This window comes from Lathamus discolor, chromosome 4 (assembly GCF_037157495.1).
Source record: "Lathamus discolor isolate bLatDis1 chromosome 4, bLatDis1.hap1, whole genome shotgun sequence".
Lineage (NCBI taxonomy): Eukaryota > Metazoa > Chordata > Aves > Psittaciformes > Psittacidae > Lathamus > Lathamus discolor.
The window spans coordinates 22419258-22445405 of NC_088887.1; the positions used below are offsets into that span (position 1 = coordinate 22419258).

The window sequence follows — 26148 nt, forward strand, 5'->3', positions numbered from 1 at the left end:
GAGTTCCTGCAGCCTTTGTGAAGAACGATTCACCTCCTATCAAACTGCAGACTGGAACCAGTCCAGTTGTGATATGAAACTACACCAGTGCTCACAGCCAAAGGGGGAGGCCACCACCCACCAACAGTGACTCGTCCTTTTCCTAAGCCCAGCTCCCTGTCAGAAGCCAGACTTCTAGAAAGTTTTACAAGACCTCAGACTCATAACCTCTTTAAGAGTTGCAGTACCTGTGGCTTTTGAAGGATTCAAAGTAATAATGAAGAAAACAGACAGGAACAAGAGAGCTTACTAAGGTAAAAGCATAACCAGTCTCTGAATGCCATCATTCTTTATATTAATTTAAAACTATGTGATGGGTTTGGCTGGGGTAGAGTTAATTTTCTTCACAGTATCTAGTATGGGGCTGCGTTTTGGATTTGTGCTGCAAACAGTGTTGATAACACAGGGACATTTTAGTTACTGCTGAGCAGTACTTAACACAGAGCCAAGGCTTTTTCTGCCTGTCACCCCACCAGCAAGTGGCTGGTGGTGCACAAGAAGTTGGGAGGCGACACAGCCAGGACAGGTGATCCCAACTGACCACAGGGGTATTCCAGACCATATGGCATCATGCTCAGCATGTAAAGCTGGGGGAAGAAGAAGGAATACCGGGATGTGCAGAGTGATGGTGTTTGTCTTCCCAAGTCACCATTACATGTGATGCAGCTCTGCTTTTCTGGAAATGGCTCAACACCAACCTGCCATGGGAAGTGGTGAATTAATTCCTTGTTTTGCTTTGCTCATACATGCAGCTTTTGTTTTACCTATTACAATGTCTCTACCTCAACCCACGAGTTTTCTCACTTTTACCCTTCTGATTCCCTCCCCCATCCCATCGGTGGGGAAGTGAGTGAGCACCCATGTGGTGCCTAGTTGCCAGCTGGGGTTAAACCATAGCAAATTGATAAAACACTTTGCTAATTTAGAATGTTCAGGTTTTATTTTTTCATTCTGTTGAAGGTAGTAATCAAAGCCATATGGATGGAGAAAGCTCCCACAAGGTAAAAGCTGTATGGATGGAGAACGCTCATACAAGGTAAAAGCTGTATGGATGGAGAATGCTCATACAAGGTACAATTCACCTTTCAAATTTTAGTTGCTGTTTGGCAGCTTGGGTCTGCCTTTCCAGCCCTCTGTGGTGTGAGGAGAAGGACTATATAGTGGTTATTGATCTCAGCTTTAGTCCAGTTTTTCTAGCCTTTGCTAGGTTGGCTTTTTCTAGCCAACATTGCAAAGTTGGGTGTACACTTGTATTTTCTGGTTTTCTGTACCCACACCTCTTTCTCTCTCACCACCCACCCCCCCCCGACACTCACACTCCCAGAGAGACATGCAAATGGGACCAGAGCATGTCCTTTGGTGATTCAGAAAAATTCTGGGAAGTTCAAGAAAAAAGAAAGCAAGTAACAGGCCACTATGAAAACTACATAAATAAAGAAGATTAAAAGTGGGAAGAGACAACCTAAGCTCAATAAGATACAAGTCTGAGCCCTGATATGCAATAGAAATTTTATCTTAAGAAAGCAGAGCCCAAGCCATCCACTTTGTTATTTTCAAGTCAAATTAAGGACTGTAACAATTCTTCCAAGGAAAGGTTTGTCCTCTGCAAACATAGGTGAAATCATAGTTCTAGCTGCTGCCCATATTTCTGTTAAAAGGCACATCACTCCCTCTTTGCTGCATGGAAGACAGTATCTGCAGTAGCAGATACCATGCAAGGCCTCAGACAGATAACAGACATACTATCAGCAGTGAGCATGAGACTCTTTCTCATGAAAGCATGTTTTTTTCAGCAAGCTCTCCAGACATCCCACTTGAGGTGTGAAAGGCCTGGAAACTGCTAGGGCCACTTCTGCTGTTTCCATGTTAGCTATCCACAGAGAAGTGATTAAAATGTTGCAGTGTGCTCTGTATCTTACTAAGAAAAATCTCAATGTTCTCACATGGCAACATTTATTCTACACTCAAAAATGTTATTGCAGTACCAAAGCCAAAATATTTTACTGTACTCACTGCTGCTACACATGCTCCTGTACCTGAGTACAGGACATGAAGTGTGATTGTTTTTGAATGGTAACAGCCGGGCACTAAACATTTCCAATACTCCTAGGGTGAGCTCACAGAGCATTTGCCAGCACATAAAGCATCGTGGAGGCCAACAAATGCTTTAGGTCTCTGACTCAGTTTTATAGAATAAAGAAGCCTTTTCTACTTTCCATCCTCACTACTTTCAGCAGAACGAGATTCATATCAGTAAAAATCTCCTTTTGTAAGTAGTTTCAATGTAATGTGTTACTGCCTGAGTGGAAGGCCCTGCAATACGGCCAGGTGTTCTGCTTTCAGACTGCCTTGAGGATGCTAATCTCCAGCAGAGGCGTGTGCTGGGTAGAAAGGAGCAAGGACATGGTAAGCTGTCACATGAAGGTTCATCAAATCTCATGTATACTTTTATCCCCCTTTTTATCACCTCACCCTTCTTATTCTAAAATTAACAAGTATCCACATGGAAAGCATGTGACCCACTCTTCATGGAACTGAACTGCAGAAATACTAAAGGTATGAAAATATATGAAATATACCCTCTGCTTTTGCAGTCTTATTCTCCAAAAAAAGGGTGCAGGAATTATCATGGATGCAATGAAGCACAAATTGCTTCCCCCTCCTCTATTTTCACTGCTTACCTTCACTAACTGCATGAGGCTTAATAATGCAACAAGTACAGTTTGTGAATTTTGCGCTGTTGACTGGACCACGACCTCCACTGGAGGGAAAGAACAACTCCAGCTCCTGAAAAGAATTGTAATTGAATACATTTTAGATTGATCTAGCTGCATACATCAGCCTTTATCATAGGTAACAACATCTGAAGTATCCACAGTCACAGAAGATAAACCATAATTATAGATTTTTTGTGCTACAAATACTTTTTCCCTGTAATATTCTCTCAAACATATCTTTCCCTCTCTGACACCACAGCTACAATCATAAAAACATGATTAGAATTTTTCTTGCAATGTCGTTCTTCCCCCTCCTGTAACACCATCCATTTCCATTCAGAACACACAAAGCACTGCTGCCACAGCCACAGTCATTTGGGAAAGGTGTTCCCAGTTTTCTAAATTCTCTCTCTCCTTCCTCAGTATCTTTCCCAAATCCACTCCCACATATGCATATTTTATCTTCCCTCTTTTCGCATCATCTTTTCCATTATAAGAGCAAGTATGCCAACTACCATCCATTGTTCAGTATGTTTTCTTTCCATATACAAAGCTGATCTCTATCCCATTTATTTATATTCTTTCATTTTGTCTTAAACACTAAAATTGTTGATTCATGCCTTAGTGACACTTTTTAAAAAAAATAGAAATCTTACTGAATTTGAGCTGATGAACTCAATTGCTCTGATTTTGGGATGAACCTCCTTGCCTCCAATCACTTCCTTTCTCCCCACCATTACTATTCAGATATCATACAGCTTGGGTCTTAGACCATACTGGGGTGAGCTTGACAGCCAGGTTTCTTTCCTCAGTGATATTTTTTCACTGTTTACTGCCAGCTTCACACTTTTTCCATACAATTTATTCACATATGTTACACAATCTGCCAATTAAGATTAGTCAAATGCTCAGAATGCAGATTCTCCATTTCACACCTATTGGTCAAATTCAGTAAAAGTTGATTGATAAATTACTATTTAAGGGAAATAATAATATCCTGGAAATACTATTACCAAATCTATTTGATTTTTTTTCCTGTGTAACAGTAGCAGTGTTAAAGGCCATTTCCTAAAATAGTCTCATTTAATTTACTAGCTCAGATCACATGGAATAGACTTAGCTATCTGCCAGTCTTTAGCTCATGACACTCTGAAAATTCCTCTAATCCTTATTTGAAAACAATTATATAATTCAAACAAATTTATATTTCAACAGAAGCAAAAAAAAAAAAAATTCTCCTAGCAAATAATCCACATTTTAATTGGGCACATCTGAGACAAAAAGGTTCATTTCCTACATTCTTCTGCTGATAAAATGCTGCATGCTTCAAAGACTTTGTCCCACTCTGTTAACTAATGTTTATTTTAAAAGAAGGACCCAGGAAAAGGCAGCGAAATATTTACAATATTTAAAGCTTTGTTTTATCCATTAAAAGGATAATCAAAGGAAAATAACTAAACAATGCTGAAGCACTAAGATGATGAAATGACAAACTATAAGCAAGTGGAACCTTAAAAAGAAAATTCTTTTCCTTTCCCTTTACTCTTTATTTAAAAAAACTCCAAAAATTTGGCCTGCTGAGAGTCACCAGCTTAGAGTATACCAAAGGCATGCTTTCACATGTCATTTAGCCACAAAAAGAACAATGCAGACTTCCACTCTAACTGTTCCATTTATAACACATTCATTAGGTGCGGCTGATACCAATTTTCCTTCAGAAGAGTTTGTTTAGGTCCCTGTATCTTATATTTCTTTCAGCAGAGCTCTGTCAAGGTTCAGCCAACTAGTTTCCAAGGCAACTGCTATACATCCATAGAATACTGGGCCTGCTAAATTAAAATAGGCAAAAGGGGCACAATTTCGATTTGGCAAAATAATCCCACAGTCATAAATTGCTGCACATGAAGGGGGCCTTCAAACAGCATTTCAAAAATGACGAAATGCAAAAACAACAACAAACTTAAGATAAAACACTTATGCTTCTAATCAAAATTTTATGCTAATAGATACACTGTCAGTTCAAAGGCTGTCAGAGTTGTCACAAGAGTACACAGGAACAAAGAAAAACTTTCACCCTTATATATGAAGACATCTAGTTATCTAACCAGAACTACAGAGACTTTTCTGACTATAATTTTCCTTCATCAGAAAGGATCAATTTCATCCAAACTCCATCTGACTCTGTACCATCTTCATCAAGTCTGCCAGCAAAAAAGGTATTTCAGGTGCAGCATATGATTTCTTGTCAAAACCAGAGGCACACGGAGAGGATCCAGCAGCTCAAGCACGGTGCAGATAAATGTGAGTGCTTGACCAGCAGAAAATACCCCACGCTTTGCTATGGCACACAGAAACTAACCAACTCTTCCCTCACCACGGGGATATAATCTCTATGTATACTTTATAGTATATAGTAACTGGCAGCTTATTAGGTATTCCACAGCAGGTCTCTTTCCAGTTATGCTACTGCAGCTTCTCCAACTTTAATAGAAGAAAGACTGGGATCAAGGAAGCAACAACTGACATTTTTTCACCACTGGTCTAGAGCTAAGATACCACAACGCAATATCAATCAATCATGAGGCAAACTTTATTCTTGCCAACATTTACCAGCATATCTACGCCACAACAAGGCACACAGGTAGTCACCTCAATTCTGTAGAAATGCTCATAGTATCTATCACCCAGTCCCAGGGCTTTTTCTTACCACTACGGAAACATACACTTGAACACAAAACAAAATAGAACTGATCTCCTGCCAAGCCCACTGCACTACCTTTCAAAACACAAAGCACTATGAAGTGGCCTGTTTTCATAATTATTCATTCTGAATAATAACAGCAGAGGAAAGTAAGCTGCAGAGGTCTACTGAAGACTATGGAAGAGAACAGATAAGTGCAACACAGGATGGCACAAATGATTTTGTTTAATCCCTTTCTTTTTGTGATTAGCATTGGTAGGCTACAGGTAGATAACACAGACTATGCAATTAGCTCAATGTCTGTGATGTACAGAAGCCACTAAAAATTACCAGGCATGCTCCCCCAGTCAAAGTGCCAAGGTTCCCCTTTGTGAAAGAGATAAACAAGATTTTTCTTTACAGTTTATTTTTCCATGCTAAAAAGGATCCGTGAAGAATATCTAAACTAGTTCTCAACTCAAGTGGGGGAAAAAAAAAAAAGAGAATTCCTGACCCAGCTGTTACCAGATAAAGCAAAACTAAACCTCAGTCAACAAGCAGTCAAAAACTTACTTGAGCAGCTGAAGCAACTGAATCTGGGCCATGAGCTGCATTTCTTAGGCCAGTATGTCCAAAGTTCCCTCTAATGCTCTCTGGTGCATCAGTCTGTGCCGCTGTGCTGTTTGCTGGCCCCAGTAATGTTTTCCATTTACAAACTGCATCATCTCCTAAGATTTCCATAGCAACAATGGGACCACTCGTTATGAACTGGAGAAGCTCACTGTAAAATGCAAACAGGACATGGTGATCCATGCTACAAACTAAAACCAACAAAAACATATGATCCAGTGGAGATGCTCAGAACTCAACTCGGCAAGGCCTTGAGCAACTTGATCTAGCTTCAAATTTGGCTCTACTTTGAGAATGAAATTGGACTATGTGATGTGAAGACACTCCCTTCTTATTATGGTTGTAGAAAAAGAATCAGGTAATACAAACTCACTCAAGCCACTGTGTGGCATGTTAGATTCCAAAAGAATTTTTAAAAGACTGGTACTAGAAAGAGACCCTGCTAACCATTTGCTTGGCAAGAGCAATTCCTAAGCATGTCTCTTCTGCACAGCAGGATATCAGGATTCTTACACGACCTGTGTGTTCCCCACTCACACAACTTCAGCACTGCTGCCAGGATGGAGTGCTCATTGCCCCAGGGATCTCTCCCGTAGATTTTGCCCAGCCAAAATCCAAAGTGGGAGAGAAGGGAGAAACGAGATTTGGAAAGTTTGTGGGGAAGAGGGGTCTTAATTGCAGTTACCACATCCTGGTGTAAGCAGAAGTCAACTGACTTTAATGGGATGAATCTGAGTAAGGAGAAGAGATCGTCAGGAGCAGCCAGTCTTCTGTCCTATCTGACATGGAAAACAGCCACACAAAATTGGAAACCCAAACACTCTATTAAAAAAGCTCCACCATAACTATAATTCTGTATCTTTACAAAACATGCATGACAACAAGCCTGCCTTTTCACTGTGTCTGGATAGAACCAACAAAGAAGAAAGTTGGCTCCATGCTTTTTGTACTACTTTCTCATAAAAAGAGCTTTGTACAATTATAATTGTGGATGTGTATGCTTCTTCATCTTCTTCCTAATGATCATTTATGCAATGATCCATGGGCAAGAAGAAAAGAAAAATCCTATTAGTTTTTTGCTACAGGCATGATATTAAAACTATGAGAAGTTACATAAAAATAAAGAAACTACACAGGAATAAGCTATTGTGACTCAGGTTCTATTGATCAGAGACTGCTTGTTTAGGATATGGTTAAATGGCTTACACATACATACACCCAAGAAAAAAGCAATTTCTACAACACTGTTTATGGTTCAGACTGATCCCAAATATTAAATAATTTTTAAAAATTTAATTCTTTAATATGACATTATTTTCCAAACAAGTAGAATTCACTAGAGTAACATTCACGAGCGAACTTGCAAACTAAATCTGAATTTAAAGACAGGTAATACAATGCTAAATATAATTGAGTCAGAGATTTTACATTTCAATGCCTTGAAGATTCTTGCCCTGTTTGACTTGTAATGCTTTATAACTATTTGTTTCTAATTTAGAAAAAAATCCTACACAGAAGACGTAGCCAACAGGACTGTAGTGTGGGAGACCAGCACATCACAGTGGACAAAGGCTACAGTTTCTCAGATAGTTACCATCAGCATAGATAGACATCTATGAAATAACACTACAGGTAAAATTCTTGCTTATTTATCAACATATTCAAGCAGGCTTATTCGGCAAAGAAAAGGCAATCCTAAATCCTCCTCTGATCTCCAGCAGTCCAGTGTAGCCTGGGGCCATGTCTCCTTGAAGAGCTTGAGCTTGGACCCACAATAATCAGTTGCTGTTGCAGGACAGCAGCTGGCAGATCCTAATGCTCAGAAACCTCATGACAGTACTGAAACCAGGTCTTTTGACCAACTGAGTGCAAACCCAGGTTCCAGCATAGCTGAAAAACACAAGGCAGAGCTGTACACTTTTCCTAGAAGAGGCAGACTGCCAAATCCAGGGGGAGGAAAGTTGTTTGTTTGGCACCTTCAGGCAAAGTAGAAATGACACAATCTCTGGTATCAGTCTGGTCAGTTATGACAAGACTAGGTTTATCATGTTAGGTGGAGCAGTCTAGCACTACGGAAGTTTGACATTTTGTCCAAGGGTAGCAGTACTGTAAACAGCTACCCCATGCACTATCCTTTCAATTGCTTACAATTTGGGGTACTTGCTACCAGATCAATTCTCACAGCTAAGTGTTCCCCCTAATTATTATTACCTGCAAGCTCCACCCTGATCCTGAAGATGCTCCTTCCCTTGGCTTTGAAGTTTTGCCTTGGTAAAAGCATTTTCACTTCTAAGAGACCAAAGACATTGCCCTGATACTATCAGGCTGTAAAGAGTGTGAGTTAAAACCCTGAATAGCTGAAGTTAGGATCTGTTCCTGGAGGAAGACAAACAGGGTGCATGCTCTGCAAAGGGCTCTACTCGACTAAGACAAGTTCTGATTTTCCCATGGTCCTGCAGTACCAAATATGATAAATGAAGCTTGTGCATTCATTAAACAAGCTTACTGCATGTCAAGTTGAAATTGATATACCTACTTATAAAAAGGTTTTGATTGATGGTCTACGTAGAAATCAGCTGCTTCTTTTCTGAAAGAGTAAAAAGACATATACAGATATATACACACACACATATATATAAATACATAAACCTCCCTGAAAACCACAAACTATCATTCATCAACATGTTTCCACAGGTAATGTCTTCCCAAACTGGACAGCTTCTGGGATGTTCATGCACAATAACAGAAACTACATTTAATTTTCTGCCATATTTTGTGTGGCTACAGGTATAGTTTGTAGCTGACTCCTCCTTATATTCCTGCTCTGGGAAGGAAGTAATTACTGAAGCCCATAGCATGGACTTTCAAGGTCACTGATGGTCCCCACATTCCCAGCTTGAGAAATAAATGCAGTGGAGTCACCTTGTCAAGCCATTCACTGTTACGTCGTTTTCATCTTTCATCTCAGTTTGAGTGTGTATGTTGGTTAATGAAGTTTGGTTTTAAAGCATAAACAAAGAATTTAACTGCTTCACTGGAACTTATTTCCTTATCAAGGCTAGTGTTTGATTATTCTAGTGCATAACAAAATATTGCATAACCTGGTTTCTATTCAAAATCCTCTAATGTTAACAAGTCACATCAGCAGCACAATGCCCTTCAGATTAAAACTTGTCTTCTCCCACACTTTTCCACTTGAAAACTCAATTTGGTCTTGCACTTTCCCTCAGGGAACACAGCAGTTACTACACAGAGCTTTCTCCCAAAGCAGTGAGGTTTCTGTAATGAGGGGGCTCCTTACACTGCCAGGCAAATAAAGGCCATCAGGCATATGTCTGTACCACAGCTGTTACTTAACCTTTACTCAGGTACTGGAAGCAAAAAGATACCTTTTCAGACAGGGTAGTGGCCCTCTCCAAGTTCTGCATTGCCACAGCCACACTGCTAGCAGAACTGGGCTCAGCTACACAACTACACAAGTTTCAGGAACCACGGTACACACCCAAGTTCCATCCACAGGTGGGCACACCATTTCACCCCACCACCCCAGTAGCCAGCCAGCCTACTCTCTTCCCTGCTTCTTCTCCAGCTGCCTCTCATACTTAACCCCTTGTTTACGGCACTGCTTTTTCTGCATGGTAACCGCTAGAAAAATCTGTGGACTTTTTCAAGTCTAAAGCTGCTATTCTGCAGCTTCAAAATTCCAGGTCAGAAGCGCAGGCTTGCTCTTGGCTTGCTCCAAAACCTGGCGTGTACTGCTTTCTGAACCTGGACTTTGTGGAGAAGGACAAGCTCTTCAGGACAATTGACAGGTGAAAGGAAGCAAAACTACTCACCCCTACTCTGGATATAAAGTTCACAATCAAACTGCAGGGACAGTAAAAGCTTCCCACTTGGAAAACTGTTTTCACCTGCAGAAACAATCTTGTGATTTTTATTTTTTTTTTTTTTTTGTCTCCCTGATTTTGCTGACTTTGAGCAGCTGTCTTGGCTGAAAGAAATTACTTGAAGTTTGCTCAGATAACAGATTCCAGGTGTGAACAAAGGCACAGTTCTGTCAGCTGCAATGGAACTTTTCACATCTCTCTCCCATTTGCAGTCCAGACTTAAGCCAAATATTGCCAGAGGAAAGAAATAACTTTAAGAAAAACTTAAGGAGAATTTAATTTTCCTAACCTTGACAAATATTTGAACAGTCACCATTTTCTCCAGCTTTTTTATCAAAATGACCACCTACTCACTGGAAATGAGTAATTCCTGGTTTGTTGCTTTCAGTTCAGTGTAAGTATGAGCCATTCAAAATTCAGAAGATTTTCACTGGCCGTACAGCTAATATGCTTTCCTTTCTTTTCATAACTAAGGCAGAAACATGATTTAAAAATTATGCTAGTCACAGAAACTCCTGCAATCTCAAGCTTCAAACTTATACTCTGCAAATAGCCTGAAGTTTTTGCTTACAATTCACTATTTCATCAGAAAACCCGCTTCTGAAACTAATCCACCAAATACTTTTGGATAGCAAATATGAAAAAGCTATGCAAACAGATTATGTATCATCATTTCTGAATGTGAAGAAATATTTCTCCTATTTCTGAAACAAATTGAGCAGTTAAGAATTCCTATTGCAATAAATATAAAATTGCAGTTGTGCTGTATAACTTAGTTCCTCTTTAATTTTATCTCTCTCATAAGTTCTCTGCTTTTAAAGAATGGAAAATGGCATTCATCTGGGAATGATAGACCAAACTGACGTACGATTACATTAAGAGACTAGAAAGCTGACCTATCAAAGTAGGTGCCTGCCCTCACTTTCATATCCTGGCTATAATTTTGACAGAAATGAATCTACTTAACAGTGATTGCAAAACAAATGTCAGTAAGAATCCGTTTAAAGAAAGCAGAAGATGATGACACTGGCTTGAACAAGCATGCTTGCAGAGACCTAAAGGTTGAAGATTTTGGCAAAGCCATAGTTCTATCATTTTAAAATGGCACAATCCCAAGAAACAGAGTACACAGTAAGCAGAGAAACCACAAATACTCAAGACTTTTTCTTTTCTTACAGTATATCCAGCACAACCCAATCTTGTGCTTTTTGATAATTGCTTTCAATTATATAACAGAAGCAGAAATTTTTATATAGTAATAAGGCAATAGAAGTTCAAATCTCAAAGTTGTCTCTTCAGTTAGTCAACTCTAAAGCACATGACTTGGCTCGACAGTTCTTCAAGTTCTCAGACAGATGCTGAAATACAGAACCACCCAACACAATACTGCAGGATCAAATCCCTCAGACTGCAGGGCAGCAAGCAAAAAACGCTGACTTGAAAGACATTATCAATTGTAAATCAGCATTAGAAACGTGATTGATCTCAACAACTGGAGTTGCTTGAGGGAGGATCTGGGACCAGTATCATCAAGCACCGCAGCAGATGAAATGCAGAGACAAGAGGTGGAAGTCACAGTTGTTTTATCAGCATTTCTGAAAGCCAAAAAGGTTTTGAGGTAGGAGAAAATTGTTCCTGACCTCACACAAGCCATAAGAAGACATGACCATGGTATTATGTAGAACAGATAGCTTTTCTTTTCATAGACAAGTTGTATACGAACATGTTTGGCAAACCAGCAATGAAGAAATGATGCAGTAACTTTAGGGAAGTTGACTAGAGTAAATTAAATGTTTTCTTTCCTCTGTAGCATGCTTTTTTTTTTTAAACTTGTGGTTCAATTTGATAAGGGAAGAACAGTGAAGGTTGCGGGGGATTAGGAAGATGCAAAATCTGTCTATCCCTGCAGAAACATCAGAAGATCACTTTCGTTGTCTTAGACTTCCATTGATAAAAAAATACCAAACAAGTAAGTGTGGGTCTGAGAACACGAATTAAGTTAACGGATAAACTGAGAGCAAACAAACCAATGCTGTTTTAAAGTCAACCCAATTATAAACAGCAGTATGGTTAGTAGCAGGAAGCCATGAGGTAAGAACATACAGACATGTCAGTAAACACTGTTGAATTGCTAAAGTTATGGTAGTCACCTTGAATTCATACAGAGACATTACACATTTAATGACACCAGGCTCATTTGCACACAACTTTTTAACTCTTAGCTTAATTCTCTACACGCTTTCAGAAACCTACATGATTATGAAACCAAAGAGTCCCCCCTCTGTTATCCACTGCAATGGATTTGTTGTGCAGAACAACAGAGGATAGCTTCAAAGAATATTCTTATCTGAAAAAAAAAACATTTAGATACAATAGAGCTAACCTTAAAAAAATCCTTACCTTGAAAGCACCATCATTTTGGCTTTAGTTATTGTAAATCCTGCATTAATAATAATATCAATTAATTCTCCAATCTTGGGCACTGCATCAGGTTTAATCAAAGCCAGAGTTCTGGGGGAAAAAAAAAAAAATAAAGCAGAGTGACACAGGCAACGTTACTTTCCTTAGAGCATTTGGTGTGCACGTTGAATTTGTATTCAGACAAAAAAAACATCACATCAAAGACAGAAATTCTGCCACAGTCAAACATCCAGTCCCAGTGTCTCACCAATTTCCACAGTCCTTGAATGCCTGCATAAGATATTATTCTGATAAGAACAAGCTTTGCATATTACAATTTCCTCAGCTTTCTAACCTAAGTCAGCCCACAAGTTCCAGCAGTCTTTAGTTACTGACTTCTCCCTTCCCTCTCAGAACATACAATCTGACCACTTCTTCTTTAGCTAGTGTATATCCCTGCAGCTCCTCAGCCATGACTCTGGGTTAGAACACTACTGTTTTGTTAATGTCTCCCTATACTTGCTCAGTTCCCTTTTCCCCTAATTTTAATCATTATCTACATAAAAATGAAGTTGTTAAAATTCCGTATTTAAAAAGACTACTTAAACCTGTGTCTCTTTCAAAAAAAAAAAAAAAAAAAAAAAGAAAAAAATCAAAGTGAAATGATCATTTTATTACTACTTTCAAAATATTTGGAGGCCTCAGTGAAAAGAAGGTCTTATTGTTCTTTGTACATTACAAACACCTAATGGTATATAATCTGAATGCCAAATAGCTGACACTGTTAACAGACACAATAAAAGGTTGGCAGAGGAGGTATTATGTCTCTTATACTGACTGACAGCTATATTCTAAGGGAGACCAATAAAAAAATTTCTACACTCTCCCCCACATCTTTGTTTCCAAGTACATCCTGTCTTCTCGATAATTATCTTTTTATACTATACATCCCCAAGGCCAGGACTGTTTTATTAGCACACTTTGCACAGCATCAAGTACACCATCAGCATTAAACGTATTATTAATCAAAAATAACAAGCACAAAAAGAAGGTCTGTTAAATGGCATCTTCTATTTGCATTCATATTGTGGTGAGTCAGCTTCAAATGTGCTCAGCTTACAAATCAACAGATTTAATTCGATCCTGTATCTCAGAAACTCTACGTCTCCAAGAATCCTAAAGAGCTCTGTCCATCTTTAACACTGTTACAAATAACGACAGCTGTCCAAGATGGAATTTTTCACTGCAGTATTTCCCCAGATGAAAGGCAAAATAATTAGAAATTTCTCATTTTATATACCAGCATAGAAACTGAAAGCTGCCTTTAGGTTAGCAGTAATATATTCTAGCCAGTGCATTTATGCTTAGGTTGCAGGAAACAGACAAACTTCCACAACATTTACCTTGAACTGTGACCCCAGATCGACAGATGCTGTGGGAACAGATAAATCTAAAATAAGGGAGGCGTTAGGACCAGGGAATGTAATGAGGAAGATTTGAACATATGCAACATTTCATGTAAAAGTAAGGGGGAGACACAGATGACCTTCAGAGCTCAGAAACAGAGATTTCCTCAAGCACCAGGAAACTTATATACACAGACCAGCTTGGGCCCAGATCCATTTGGAAATACGACACCAAAAGACTGATGGCCTAAGGATAAACTGCATGACAGTAGTCAACCAAGCCTATGCTTCAGTCCATCGCAGGGCAAACTAAAGTCAGTTTAGCCCCATCTTCACATCAGGAAAGTCTGACCTCTGGCCAACATTCAACACAGTTTGCCAGCATACTTCATGCAGCCTATGGCCCATAGCCTGTTCATCTCTTTCCCAAGGATTTCACAGCTCCATTTCACTTTGTGGTATTTATCATACAACAGGTTGTGCCACATGCATGAAGGCACATACATGAGGGGGAGCAGCTGTGAACTTGACTGATGACACCTGTTCACACGATGCATGAACTGCAATCCTGGCATAAGAGGTTCTCAACTCTGTTGCTTACCCTGAACAATAAGTCTAAACTCTGTTGTTTACCATGAACAGTAAGGAGTAAACGACAGAAGATCTCTACTGCCATTCACATTTCCTTGAGGAATACTTTTCTGAATCTGCATTATTACACAGGCTATTTGAGACAGACTACTAATGCTAGAAATAAATTGTCCCTTACTTCTCTATTCCAAGCTTTCTAGTAAAACTAATTCCTACCAATACATAATAAAATATTGCATAATGAAGCAATTTACCTACAAGTCATTAAGGCAAACTCCAATGAGCAACTCCTGTGACACCTTTTCTCTAACACTGATATATAAACTTTAACATTTCAGTGTGAGCTTCTCAGAGGTATGCAAGGTAAAAAAAAAAGTATAATTCAGCACGCTAAAGACCATTTCTGAGATTGGATTTTGATTCATGTGCCCTATTTGTAGTTTTAATGAGGAATATGTTTCTTGTAGTTTAATATGATGTGGTCTGCAAAGTACATTTTGAAACAATTTTATGTCTAGGAACAAAGGACAAAGAATGAGAATTAAGCTCATTTACTTAGATTTTCAGAAGGACTGCATGACTGCACTGCAATGAGTACTGAAACAACAGAAGATCAAAGGAACAATGCACAAAACATGCTGTGGCTATGCTTTTGAGATCTACTTATTCCTAATAATAGGACTGTTGCAGCTTATGTCTTGTAGGGGAAGAAATGCTCATTATGTCAATGATAAGAAGCCTAAGAATGACATATCCTGATCAAAAAAAGAATTCAAATAATTTTGGTTGATATGCAAGTTTTCTAACAACATTTTCAAAACCAGTGATATTAAGTGACTCCAGGCTACTGAGACAGGACGCACTAGTCAGACAGTTTACCTCAGCTTACAAACACCCAGGATCACAAAGAGAGACTACAGAAACAGAAATTCCTGTCCCCTGCCAGTGATTCCTTATGTGATACACTGTAAATAAGCATGGGCTTACTTAACTGTTTTAGTCACTGTTTGTGAGAGTTTCCTTATGATACACAGGGAGGGAAGCAGGGAAGGCAAACAATCAAATATGGCTGTATTTAAAAACTGGAAAGACTTAAGAAAAGTAGGTGTAGAAATTGGAACGTGATAGAACTGTCTTAATAATTTTAGCCTAATTCTAGAAAGGGCCTGTGCAAATCTAGCCTCTTTTTACACATCTCTTTTGTACCTCATGTACCTAGAGTCACATTTGCTTACTTGTTTACAAAACCAAAGGTCCCTGATTCAAACCATTCAATATTTTTTATATATACTCCTCAGTTTCCCTCAAAGCCTTTGCTGAGCCTGCCTGCATAGAAATTCAGCAACTAAAGAAAGTATTTCCAAACCCAGACTAAACTGCTGATAGTCCTGTACAGCACAAAGGCAAGAAAAAGACAGAAACGTTCTGCCTTGTACAACATCCTTAAAATTAATAGAATTCCAACTACAGATTATTTTAGGAATGATCAAGTATTACAGAATTTTATTACATCTATTTAACTAATAATTGCTGTAAAACCTGCTGGGAACAGGTCAAAAGGACAAATACCTCATAGGCAACTCTTCTGCCCAAGGACTCTTTTAATATGACCCTGTTTACCCAGTGAAAGCTTCTGTGATGAAATTGGATTTTGAGAATCCCTTGCCTGTTTAAGACACCTTTCACTATGTTCCTTTGGGCTATTCTGAATATGTAACACCACTTGAATATCTATTTTATCTTTCAGCTGACATTCCTAAAATGTTTTCCAAACAGCTGACATGTCATAAATTCTCTCCGTTCCTTTTGTAGAGCAGTACAAAAATCCACTCCCTCCCAGGACCACTTCATTAACACAACTATAGTGTTGCTGTATACACAGCAACTTCCCTTACAAGAAGAAGAAAATGTCATTTTATCATAAGCTGCATTTTCTTGGTATAACTGCATCAGCACCAGGGCTTATGCTAGTTTAGGCAGAGCAGGAAATACACAGCTATAAAAAGAGACATTGATATAAAAACCACAGGTAAGACAGGCTTCACTGAGGAACAGAGAGAGTAGCCACATTTCCAGAAGACACCCTCTGGAGTTCTCCTCCTCCTTTACGACTCTTCCACCATGCCCAAACCCAGCTTGGAGAAAAAGTACCAGGAGAACTCTTTCTGGAAAGATATTATGGCAGTCATTTCCATGGTAATGTTTTTTGTCAGGTTAAGCAAATAAGTGTGTTAAAACTTGCAACTCTTCCTATATTTCTGGTTATGTACAACTCTCCAGAAAGAGTTCAAAATAAGGCCGATTAGTGGGAGGGAGCAAGAAAGTAGGCGAGCAGGGCTCACTGGAACGTAATACCTAAGAAAACACTCTGTGCTCTTTTTAAAAAAAAAAAAAAAGCTAGAGCAAATTATTGTAATTTATTAATTTGCAAATTCAGCTATTACTTGCATTGCAGACAAACCACACTTAAATTCCTTGTAAATCACGCACATGGAGTCTGGGAGATGATGAAAAATTTCTCAGAAAAAAATCTCCATAGTGGGGAAAAAGCAAAGGAGAATGGGAATGGGCCTCTCTTCTGTTACTACTGTTTTCACTTACTACTACTAACACAGAGCAGAACGGACTGGCAAGGCACTAGGCTTCTGCACACACCGCAGAGAGACAGGTGCTAGCTCTGCAAGACCCATCCCTTTCAGGGCCAGCAATCAGGACTACCAAATTCTACCCCAACAGAATCTCCAAATCACAAGAATTCTACTGCTGCCTGCCACGAGAAGTAAAAAAGCAGAGGACCCCCTGTTTTCTTCCTCCCACTCTTCTCTCCTGAAAGACCTTGAGGAGGCAGCAGTTGACACCATGGAGAAGCTGGCCTTGAAGATTTATCAACTAACAAGGGTAGTCATGGGTTTGCTCACAAGCCCAGGCCAGTTCGCTTCACTCCAGCTATCAGTATGCCAGATCATTTCAAACTGCATGCAAATTTGTAGCTATCTCCTTCTCTCCCCATAGTACAGAATACTTGTCTCATTTCCATCAAAGAACAACTACTTTGAAAGCCAAACTACAAAGGACCATTTCAAAAAACATGCATTCTTACTTCTCTTTACGGCTCCCCAGTTTGCGAGCTGTATATTGATCCCCATAGTCCACTAAGGTTAGATGACGGGAAAAAACAGTGATTTTGTTGCCCACATATAAATCCTCAAGGTGTAGGCTTTCATACTTGGTGCGCTTCAGGAAGGTGCGATGATTCTTCACATCATACTGCAGAGAAAAGAACATTAAAATCTACCATTATCAAGAGATCTAAGATGTGGGCAAACTCAACATAATTTTTACTCTACCTTCAAAAATTTCCACAGTACTGTGGAATTGAATCTGATCACCAAACTGAGTTAATTCCTGACCCTTTGGACTTAGAGGTGCACCAGGAAAGCTTAAAAGACTAAACCACAATCACAAATTTATTGTATATAAATACTCTCAGGCTGACAGCTATCTTTTGAATTTTTCATTTCGTCATTTATTTGAGCTAATTCAATCTGTAATAAATGGTTCAGGTGCCTAGTGGATACTTCTGCCCAGTCTCACTGAAAGTTCCCCCTAGCAGATCTCTGCTGTTTCACAGACCAATGGCTCACACCAGGATCGATGAAGATTTGCACTGTGGCAGGTCTCCAGGGCATCATTCCAATGATACCATGCTTTATTTGACTGCACAAGACTCAGAATTAGGGATGGATGGGTGACTGCAACATTAGGTTGAGACATTCTCACTGCCTAAAGCTGCAAGCTCAAAAGCCTGTCAAGACAATTCAGCTATATATCATCATTCCAAGCAAGAACCAAGATACTAATGTGTAGTTTTCTGGGTGGGCTGGCAAAGCACAAAAGGCAACCTGCTGAACAGTTTCTTCGCTGCATGTGGGTATTACAGATGCCTTCTGTCTCCTGAGGAAGCAGAATCGTGAGAGGAAGAGTTCCATCCTCTTCAGGCCACACTTACCCTTCTCTGTCTTGAATTACATACATGTACTGTGCTCCACTGTAATAGTATATAGACTAGAATAGCATTAAAAGAAAGAATAACATTCCCACAAATTTTGGAGGAAAAAAAAATTAAGAGTAAAATTACATACTCCTTCATCTTTTGAAACATGTGAACACATTTCTTTCCTGTTAGAAGGCTAGAAGAATTGTAGGGTTTTTTTCAGAATAGCCCAAACTTTGCAGATCAGACAATATAAATTATTTTGATACTTCCTTCCGCTGTGGCAGGATTATAAGGAAGAATCTTTCCCTGATGAAATGTCTTTAGTTCCTCATACATGCTCCTAAGTGTCCTCTATTCAAGTGTGGTAGGCAATGAAATGACAACATACTAAAACCAAAAATAAAGTATCACTTGAATTCAGCACATATTTTTTCCTGGACTTTGCATAGAAGCTTATTAACTGTCTTGACTAAAAATCTGGACATTTCCTTGGTTATATCACTAACAGTTGCTAGAAAAGCACCCTGAGCTTCTTCTTTCTTCTCAAGCAAAAGATTCAGGTGGGGGGAGGCATCTTCCTGAGTTAAAAAATTGTTCTTTAGAGTGGAATTTTGGATTTGCTTTAAAGACCTTTTTATAAAGCAAATGATAAACCACAGCAATGTAAGACTGTTTGAACTGTTTCCCTCCTGCCCATGTACTTGTAAACCATGCAAAACAAAATTGTTCTCTACTAAGAATCTGTCTTTCTAAAAATTTCTGCTCTCTTTTTAAGAAATCGCCTGCAGAAATAAAATCTGTCGAGGCTGTAAAAATTCCCCGCAAGAGTTATTAACTATGGAAACTTCAGAAAATGGGGCATCTCTTTGTCATCAGATCCTGTTTGATCATAAGAACTGCTTGCTGTCATGTGCAAAAACCTATATTGTCTTTGTCCAGCTGCAAAGCAAGCTAGAAACTTGCTTCATTATTCCCACTGTCATTTTTCTTCACAGGAACCAAGACATGAAGGACTAAGAAAGAAAAGGAAAGCTGAGGACTTCACACAACACAAGCCTTCAATAGCACTGCTCCACCCTCAGCTGAGGTGTGTGATAAAGGAGAGCTATTGCTCGGGAGGTGGGGAAGGGGATGAAACATCTTTCTCATAAGCAGGGAAAAGCTGACTCATATACTTTACCTCTTATCCTCAGATATGTTAGAGGTAAGAGTGGGCTGTCATCTCCTCAGCAAGATACCAAAAGATGCAGAGGAATTAGGCAGTAACAGAGAATCACTATATTCTGCAGAAATTAAAAATTAAAAAGTCCAGAAAGAATTCTTAATATAATCTCTGTCCACAGATTCATGGCAAAAGTGATTTTGAGACACTCTTTCTGTAGAGGCGTTACGTGGATTTTTGCTTTTCTAACTCACATCCTGATCACATGCAGTCCATATACACTCATACCACATACTACCTTAACCTAAGAGCACACTAGCAAAATGCAAAAGTCTGCTGAGCCATAGGTATTTGATGCTGAATGCATTAAGAAGCTTAAGAACACCTTGAAAGCTCTTGGATTTGAGACGTCTAGGTGAAATGAACAACAATTTTGCCAGCCTACACATGGTTGTGTAGGAAGATGATTATGGCTCCTGACTGATTAACTAAACTGTCTCTGGGAAATATAAACTAAAAATCCTCAGATTTTGACAACTGTGCACAAACAGATATCATACAAAGAAGTAACTTAAAAGGGACAACGTCATAGCAGTTTCTTTAAAGAAACTATCAGTAAAAAGTGCAAAGAGCATCACCTCCACACAGGTGAGTACCATGGTTTCAGTGAGCAGTAGTTTGGGTAAGAAAAGGCAGATTCCACTAGGTTTCTTATTTCTGCATTTGATATTCATAGCAGGAAAACTAAAAATTTTATTGTAAAATTACTAAGTGTGAATATCCAAGTCTAGGCTATTCTCAGACCCCTAGATCTTCATTAGAAACTGGAAAAGATAGTCCAAACCATTCATTCCTAAAAGGAAGCACAAAGCATTGGTTGGTTTATTAGGATTATCTTTACATTATATATTACATTTAAATATATATCTATAAATGTAATATATGTATATTTTTATATATGCCTGTTACTGCAAAATGCTTGTTTTAACATGATATCAATAAACAACGGGGATTAGTTGTATGAACCACAAGTCAGAAAGATCTGTGCAAGCACCACTGATGGAAAAAATTAGATCCCACTGTCTGAAACATGCTTCCTTTCATTAAAACCAAATAAAGAGCAATTTATCAATTTCTCTACTTTGAAAATACTTCTATATTTTACTCTTCAGAGAATTGTGGAATTTCTGCCGAAGCTTATGCCCCTGTTCAGAATCAGCTTCAAATTACGCTTCTCAAGCAGCAGGTCAGTGGTGCTTAGCTTCAATTCTGAAACCCAAGCAGAGATTGAATAAGAAAAGATTTGTGAAGATGAATCTCCCCAAGTCAAAGCAAGCTTTAAGAAAAAAAAAATTATAAACATGGAAGCTATTCCACACGCTTCACATGCTGTGAACTTGTATTTTTGCTTTTCTTTTAGTTTTAGAAACAGAGCAAGATATGTGATAAATTACATTTTTTTTACCATTTTTTCCTTAAGTTACATTTTCCTTACATTTTCCATCAATAGGTATAGGCAGTAGCTTCCCATTTTGTAAACTGCTTAATTGGATATTGCCATTATGATAATAGATTTTTTTTTCTTTTATTCTCACCATTTCAACTGATCCATCTTTTGGATAATACAGAAGTTCATAACGCCGAAAGAGTGAAGCATTTGGGTCATACCATTCAGCAGTGAAAGCAAATCTGTCATCTTGACTCTGGAAATAGAAAAGGGAGAAAAAGGCTATTACAGAAAGCATACACGTTTTATATGTAAAAACACACCAAGAGAAAACTTCCTTGCATTTGTTATCAGAAAAGTGAAAAAAGGGGGAAAAAAAACCCACTAGTAAATGCATTTTCTGCTTATCACATCTGGTGACATCCTGTCACTTTTAGCTATCATGTTTTAAGTATGATGGAACAGCACGACAGTTTGCCAGGCAATCTCAAAACTTACTCTGATTTTATCAGACACGAAAGGTGGACTGTTGTAGAAGTTGTTAGACTTCTTCACTTTGTGAAGTATTTGATTTACTTTCATTTCTTAGAAATAATGTGTTTGCTCACAAATGAAATACAGAATCTTAAGATATTTTCTATTCATCCTACAATAAAACACTTTCCTCTTCGTGAGCAGTTATATCTGAACTGCTGTTAATGATGAGATAAATATATTCAAGGACAACATTAGTTTGATTGACTACTTCACATACAGCCCAATCTCATTTACAACTCAGCTTCTGCCCCTAAAGAGTGTGACAAGAAAGGCAGACTGCAGTAATCCTAAAACTGTATCTACATGCATAGCTCGTCCTTCAGAGGATAACCCTTTGCAGAAACGTAAGCACAAAGGTGATGCAATGCATGTGGACCTGCAGTTCTAATACCTCTTAGTGGCATATGTTTGTTAGCTATCAATACTGCAACATCGGTTATTTTACAGCTGTTAGATGGAACTCTAAATTTTTATTTTCTACACCTCCCCTAAATCTCATTCTAGTCCTGAGGGTAAACACAGTCTTGCCACAGGCTTCCACTTCTTAGACGTATCTGTGCTCTTTTATGTATCTTAAATATTTAGATACAACTTGGAGTTCAAGTTAAAGCAATGTAGGTCTTTTTAGTTATTCAGATTAAAAGAGCAGCAGCATTTCAGCTGTTTCAAAGACTGCTCAGTAAGCAACAGGACAGAAAGAATACCCACGGGCTTCCATGACTATTCTGGAACATCAGCAGGAAGAGAATAATCATTTTCCTAGTGAGTACAAGCCTACAGAGATATAGACATTAAAACCAAACCAAAACAAACAAAACAAAACAAAACAAAAAAAAAAAAAAAAAAAAAAAAACCCAACCAAAATAAAAGCAACCACCAAAAAACCCAAACCAAAACAAACAAAACAGTGAGAGTGATCTTGTCAGTGCATTTTTTCTTTCAGCAACTTCAGCTTAAAACTGACTTATGACTAAGTGCTTTTGCAGGTTGAAGGCCTAACACAAACAGCAGCAGGAAAGGATGAGATAATGAAGAACAATTTCAGAATTCTACAATGCGATGAATACTTGTACCTGCTCAGTTAACAGCATCATGGCAAGTGCCCCACCCTCTTGTCAGCCTTTATGGTACCCCTTACACTGCAAAACGAAGATATGATTATATCAGAGAAAGACCTATGCAATGGGGGCAGCACACTGCTCTGTGAAGATGCAGCTTTCACTTCTACCTGTAGAATTCTGTGCAGCATCAAAAGCCCTGTTTACATGAGCTACTGTAACTTTTGTGTTATCTCCACTCTACACACTGCAGCCTTTGACAATACTTAAAAATCATGTTTTAGGTGCAGTATCCAGCACAAAACCTCCCTAGGGCTTACCCTGGTTCCTTGCCCTGACTTAAGCTAGACATGCTTGTGTCTTCATTGCTGCTGCTGTCCTTCTGGAAATACATAAACCAGAACAAACTCTTTCTTATGTCAAAATTCATACCTTAATTTTTCTATATTGACAATAAGCAATAATAATGTCTCACAGACAACAATAAATTACTGATTTCAACCTTGATCTCAAATACACACACACTGCTGGAAGACATCTGATTAATTTGACTATCATCTTGTCAAGAATGGATGCTACAAAAAAAAACAGTTCTCTACCAAACAGGTTGTCTAAAAATGGCCCTGTTTCTGGAGTACTGTTTAAGAAGCTGACTAGTGAGTGATCCATAAAATAAATAAAGATGCACCATTCTTAATCAAGGCCTCCTCACAACATGAAGACATCTATAATTGCATTACATCATGCTACTTATTTCATACTATAGCATCACTTTAAAATATATTTTCTAGGTAGCAGTTGCCAGAGCAACTACTAATTTTCATTTAAGCAAAACTTCCAAAGCCTCTAAATGCTTACTTGTCTTGGAGAAGTAATGTGTTTCTGTGAATAAACAAAGAAAACACCATTAGATTTTTCACTTAGTCACCAGTATCAGTCAATGGCATCTTCATGTTTACAGTGAGAAACTACATTGTGTGGTGCAGTTTCTCACCAGAAACTACATGTCTGGTGAGGAATTGGTCTGCTTTTTTTCTTTTAAAGCAACTTTGGTTTGAAGATTCATTTGAAATTCATTTTATAAGATCATAATGAATGTCTGAGCTATTAATATTTTTATTCAGCAAGCTCTGATGGCCAGTGCTTCTTACCCAGCTGAATTACAAAAATGAACATTCTGTATTATCTTCTTTTAATACTGTAAGCAAATGCAAAGCAACTTGAAAAACACTGCAGACCTAACCCCTCAATGCCCAGTAATGTTATCAGCAAGCAGGAAAATTTGATTTGGTTCTTATGCTGTATCTGGAAAATGTGGAGAACTAACAGTTTTCTAAATCAACCAAAACAAGGTCTGTAAAGCTTCTCCTGGGCCATAACTAGAATTTTTCCTGCTTTATAGGTATAAAATTATCACAATATATACCTCTAAATGTAAAAAGCACTATCAGAAGAAAACTTAAGTGCTTACAGGAAACACTGTAAAAATAATTTGGAACAGACTTTGAACAGGTAGATGGTTTCAGAGGCACACACTGCAAAGTGAAGAAATTCAATATTAAAAGCAAACTGAAGACCCTTCCAGACAAGTATACTGTGAAACACAGTAGGACTGCAATTTTGCTATTGCAGATTCATGTGCAGAGTCTTAAAACAGTAGAAGACAATCCTGAAGACAATCATGACATGGAGTAATGTGAACATGGTCTGGTGAGCCCTTGACAGGCATCACTGTAAAACTGCCACTCCAAGCCATCAAAAATTTAAAATTCAAGTCAACAACCAATTTAAAATCCTGAGTTAAAAAAAACAAGTACATACTAAGCTCATAATACACCTTTTTAAATAAGAACAAAGACTTTTAATAACTTATTTAGAGCAGGAGTAGGATTTTTGAAGGCAAAAAAACAAACACAAGAACCTGTCCCCTTCTCATCCCATACTGTAAGGATTGCAATAAAAATTTAAGTCTTCACAGCCCTGAAATCATCTTTTCTGAACACTTACTTTCAATCAATTTACTGCTCGATCAACAGAACTGGTATGGCAAACAACTTTCTTCCACAGCCTTTCACTAGTGTGCCCTAGACTGCAACATGGGAAGGAGTCTCAAAGATGAGATAGTAATATGGGAGACATACAGATTTTCATCCTTGTTCATCCTCCTAACAAAGGAAACTCAAAGAGAAAATATTGTCCAGAGCAGAGTGATTAGAGAGCACTGATGGTGGTATCATATTCAATGTACCTCACAGCTCCAGACCAGTACTGAGCCCTGAAATGGGAAGATTTCACAGCCCTTGACCAGAGAGCCCTAGCACCTCACCCCCCCAGGAAATGGCTGAAACACAGTCACTAGTGAAGTCACATCACTGTGAACAGCTTGAGTAATAATAAATCAAGTGACTCTATAAATACATTATAAGTCAAAAAATTCTTGCTTTAAAACACTATTTTCCGTTCATTTCTGTACCATGCCCTCACTAAAATCACACATAGCCTCCACTCTCACGACTAAGCAATTAACCAAGCAATACCTAATGGGGGAGACACAATTTTTCATAACTTTTCACATCAGTGGAAAAAAGATCAGCATTAAAAATTACAGCAGTGACTGTGCGCTTGATAGTTACATACTGATAGTTTTAGAGTAGCTGTCTTGAGCTCAATTTTTACAGCCCCTTTCCACAGTAAAATCTAAAGCCACTGAAACCAGTGATGTCAAGAGTTCACCCCTGTGAATACAGAAAGAATAATCTTTTTTTTTTCCTTCCTCTTTTAACAAACTGTACAAAAAAAAAAAAACATTTGGATGCATGTGTAGGTTTTGCTAGCTTACGCTTTTTTGTTTATATTGGTATGTGTGAATACGCAGTAGGATGGCTTTGTGCACATGAGAAACATCTACTGAAGTACAGCTGAATTAAAAAACAAAATAAATCTGGTACTTAGTTCTGAAAGTGATGGGGGAAGCAGTCATTCTCAGCTAGTATGGGACTAAGTGCTCGAAGCTAAACCCAAACACTTACGAAAAAACTGCTCACAAAAAACTGCTGCAGAGGGAAATGTTTTCTCTGGAACATGGAGAACATCTTTGGACAGAGCCATGGGTGACATGGTTTAGTGTGAGGTGTCCCTGCCCATGGCAGGGGGTTGGAAATTCTTGATCTTAAGGTCTTTTCCACCCCTAACTATTCTGTGATTCTGTAACTGCCAAGGAAGCTCATAACCAGGTAGCAGAACGCTTAGCAAGCTGGACAGGAAATGCTCTCTTGTCCTGTAAACCTTTTAGACTACCACAGGGCTTCTGTTCTGCAGTAAAACAAAAGCAAATCTTTCACAAAGGTTTTCATGAGAAGCAACTGTGGTAGAACAGCAGTTCAGGGAGTAAGCAACTTGCATGGGAAGGTGGAGAAACAATTTTATCCCTCTCATCTGAACCATGAAGAACATATCTCCGGATTTCGTTTTCCCAGCTTCAAGATGCCTCCTGACTGCCATACTATTTGTCTATTCTGCGGTGTGTACTTTTGTCCTCTTCCTCTAGTTCTGACTAGAAATTTCATCCTACAGTTTCTCTTACAATGGACATAACAG

General features: G+C 38.5%; 1 protein-coding gene and 1 long non-coding RNA gene across 10 annotated transcripts in view; one reads left to right on the forward strand and one right to left on the reverse strand.

The window, feature by feature from the left end:
* Positions 1 to 26148, reverse strand: part of NME7 (NME/NM23 family member 7) — a 93141-nt gene that overhangs the window by 53773 nt on the left and 13220 nt on the right. For 2 of the 4 annotated variants that reach the window (XR_010612170.1, XM_065676651.1), the window contains exons 2-8: positions 22567 to 22632; positions 21105 to 21212; positions 17451 to 17617; positions 12354 to 12464; positions 8603 to 8653; positions 6010 to 6217; positions 2721 to 2826 (exon numbers count right to left, since the gene is read on the reverse strand). Coding sequence is in view for 3 of the 4 variants with exons in the window: in XM_065676651.1 (XP_065532723.1) it covers positions 2721 to 2826; positions 6010 to 6217; positions 8603 to 8653; positions 12354 to 12464; positions 17451 to 17617; positions 21105 to 21212; positions 22567 to 22587 (772 nt within the window). In the remaining variant the exon portion in view is untranslated. The remainder of the gene's footprint in view (positions 1 to 2720; positions 2827 to 6009; positions 6218 to 8602; positions 8654 to 12353; positions 12465 to 17450; positions 17618 to 21104; positions 21213 to 22566; positions 22633 to 26148) is intronic. The other 2 variants (XM_065676652.1, XM_065676653.1) reach the window with 1 other exon arrangement.
* On the forward strand, positions 1353 to 25262 carry LOC136013177 (uncharacterized). 6 transcript variants are annotated; one of them, XR_010612173.1, is made up of 5 exons: positions 1353 to 2595; positions 4905 to 7698; positions 19343 to 19434; positions 20682 to 20755; positions 22480 to 25262. It is a non-coding gene; the product is annotated as an uncharacterized LOC136013177 (long non-coding RNA). The 6 variants fall into 6 exon arrangements; XR_010612172.1 differs by lacking the exon at positions 20682 to 20755; XR_010612175.1 differs by lacking the exons at positions 19343 to 19434; positions 20682 to 20755; positions 22480 to 25262 and adding an exon at positions 8854 to 9753 and having other exon boundaries at positions 4905 to 6424; positions 7565 to 7698.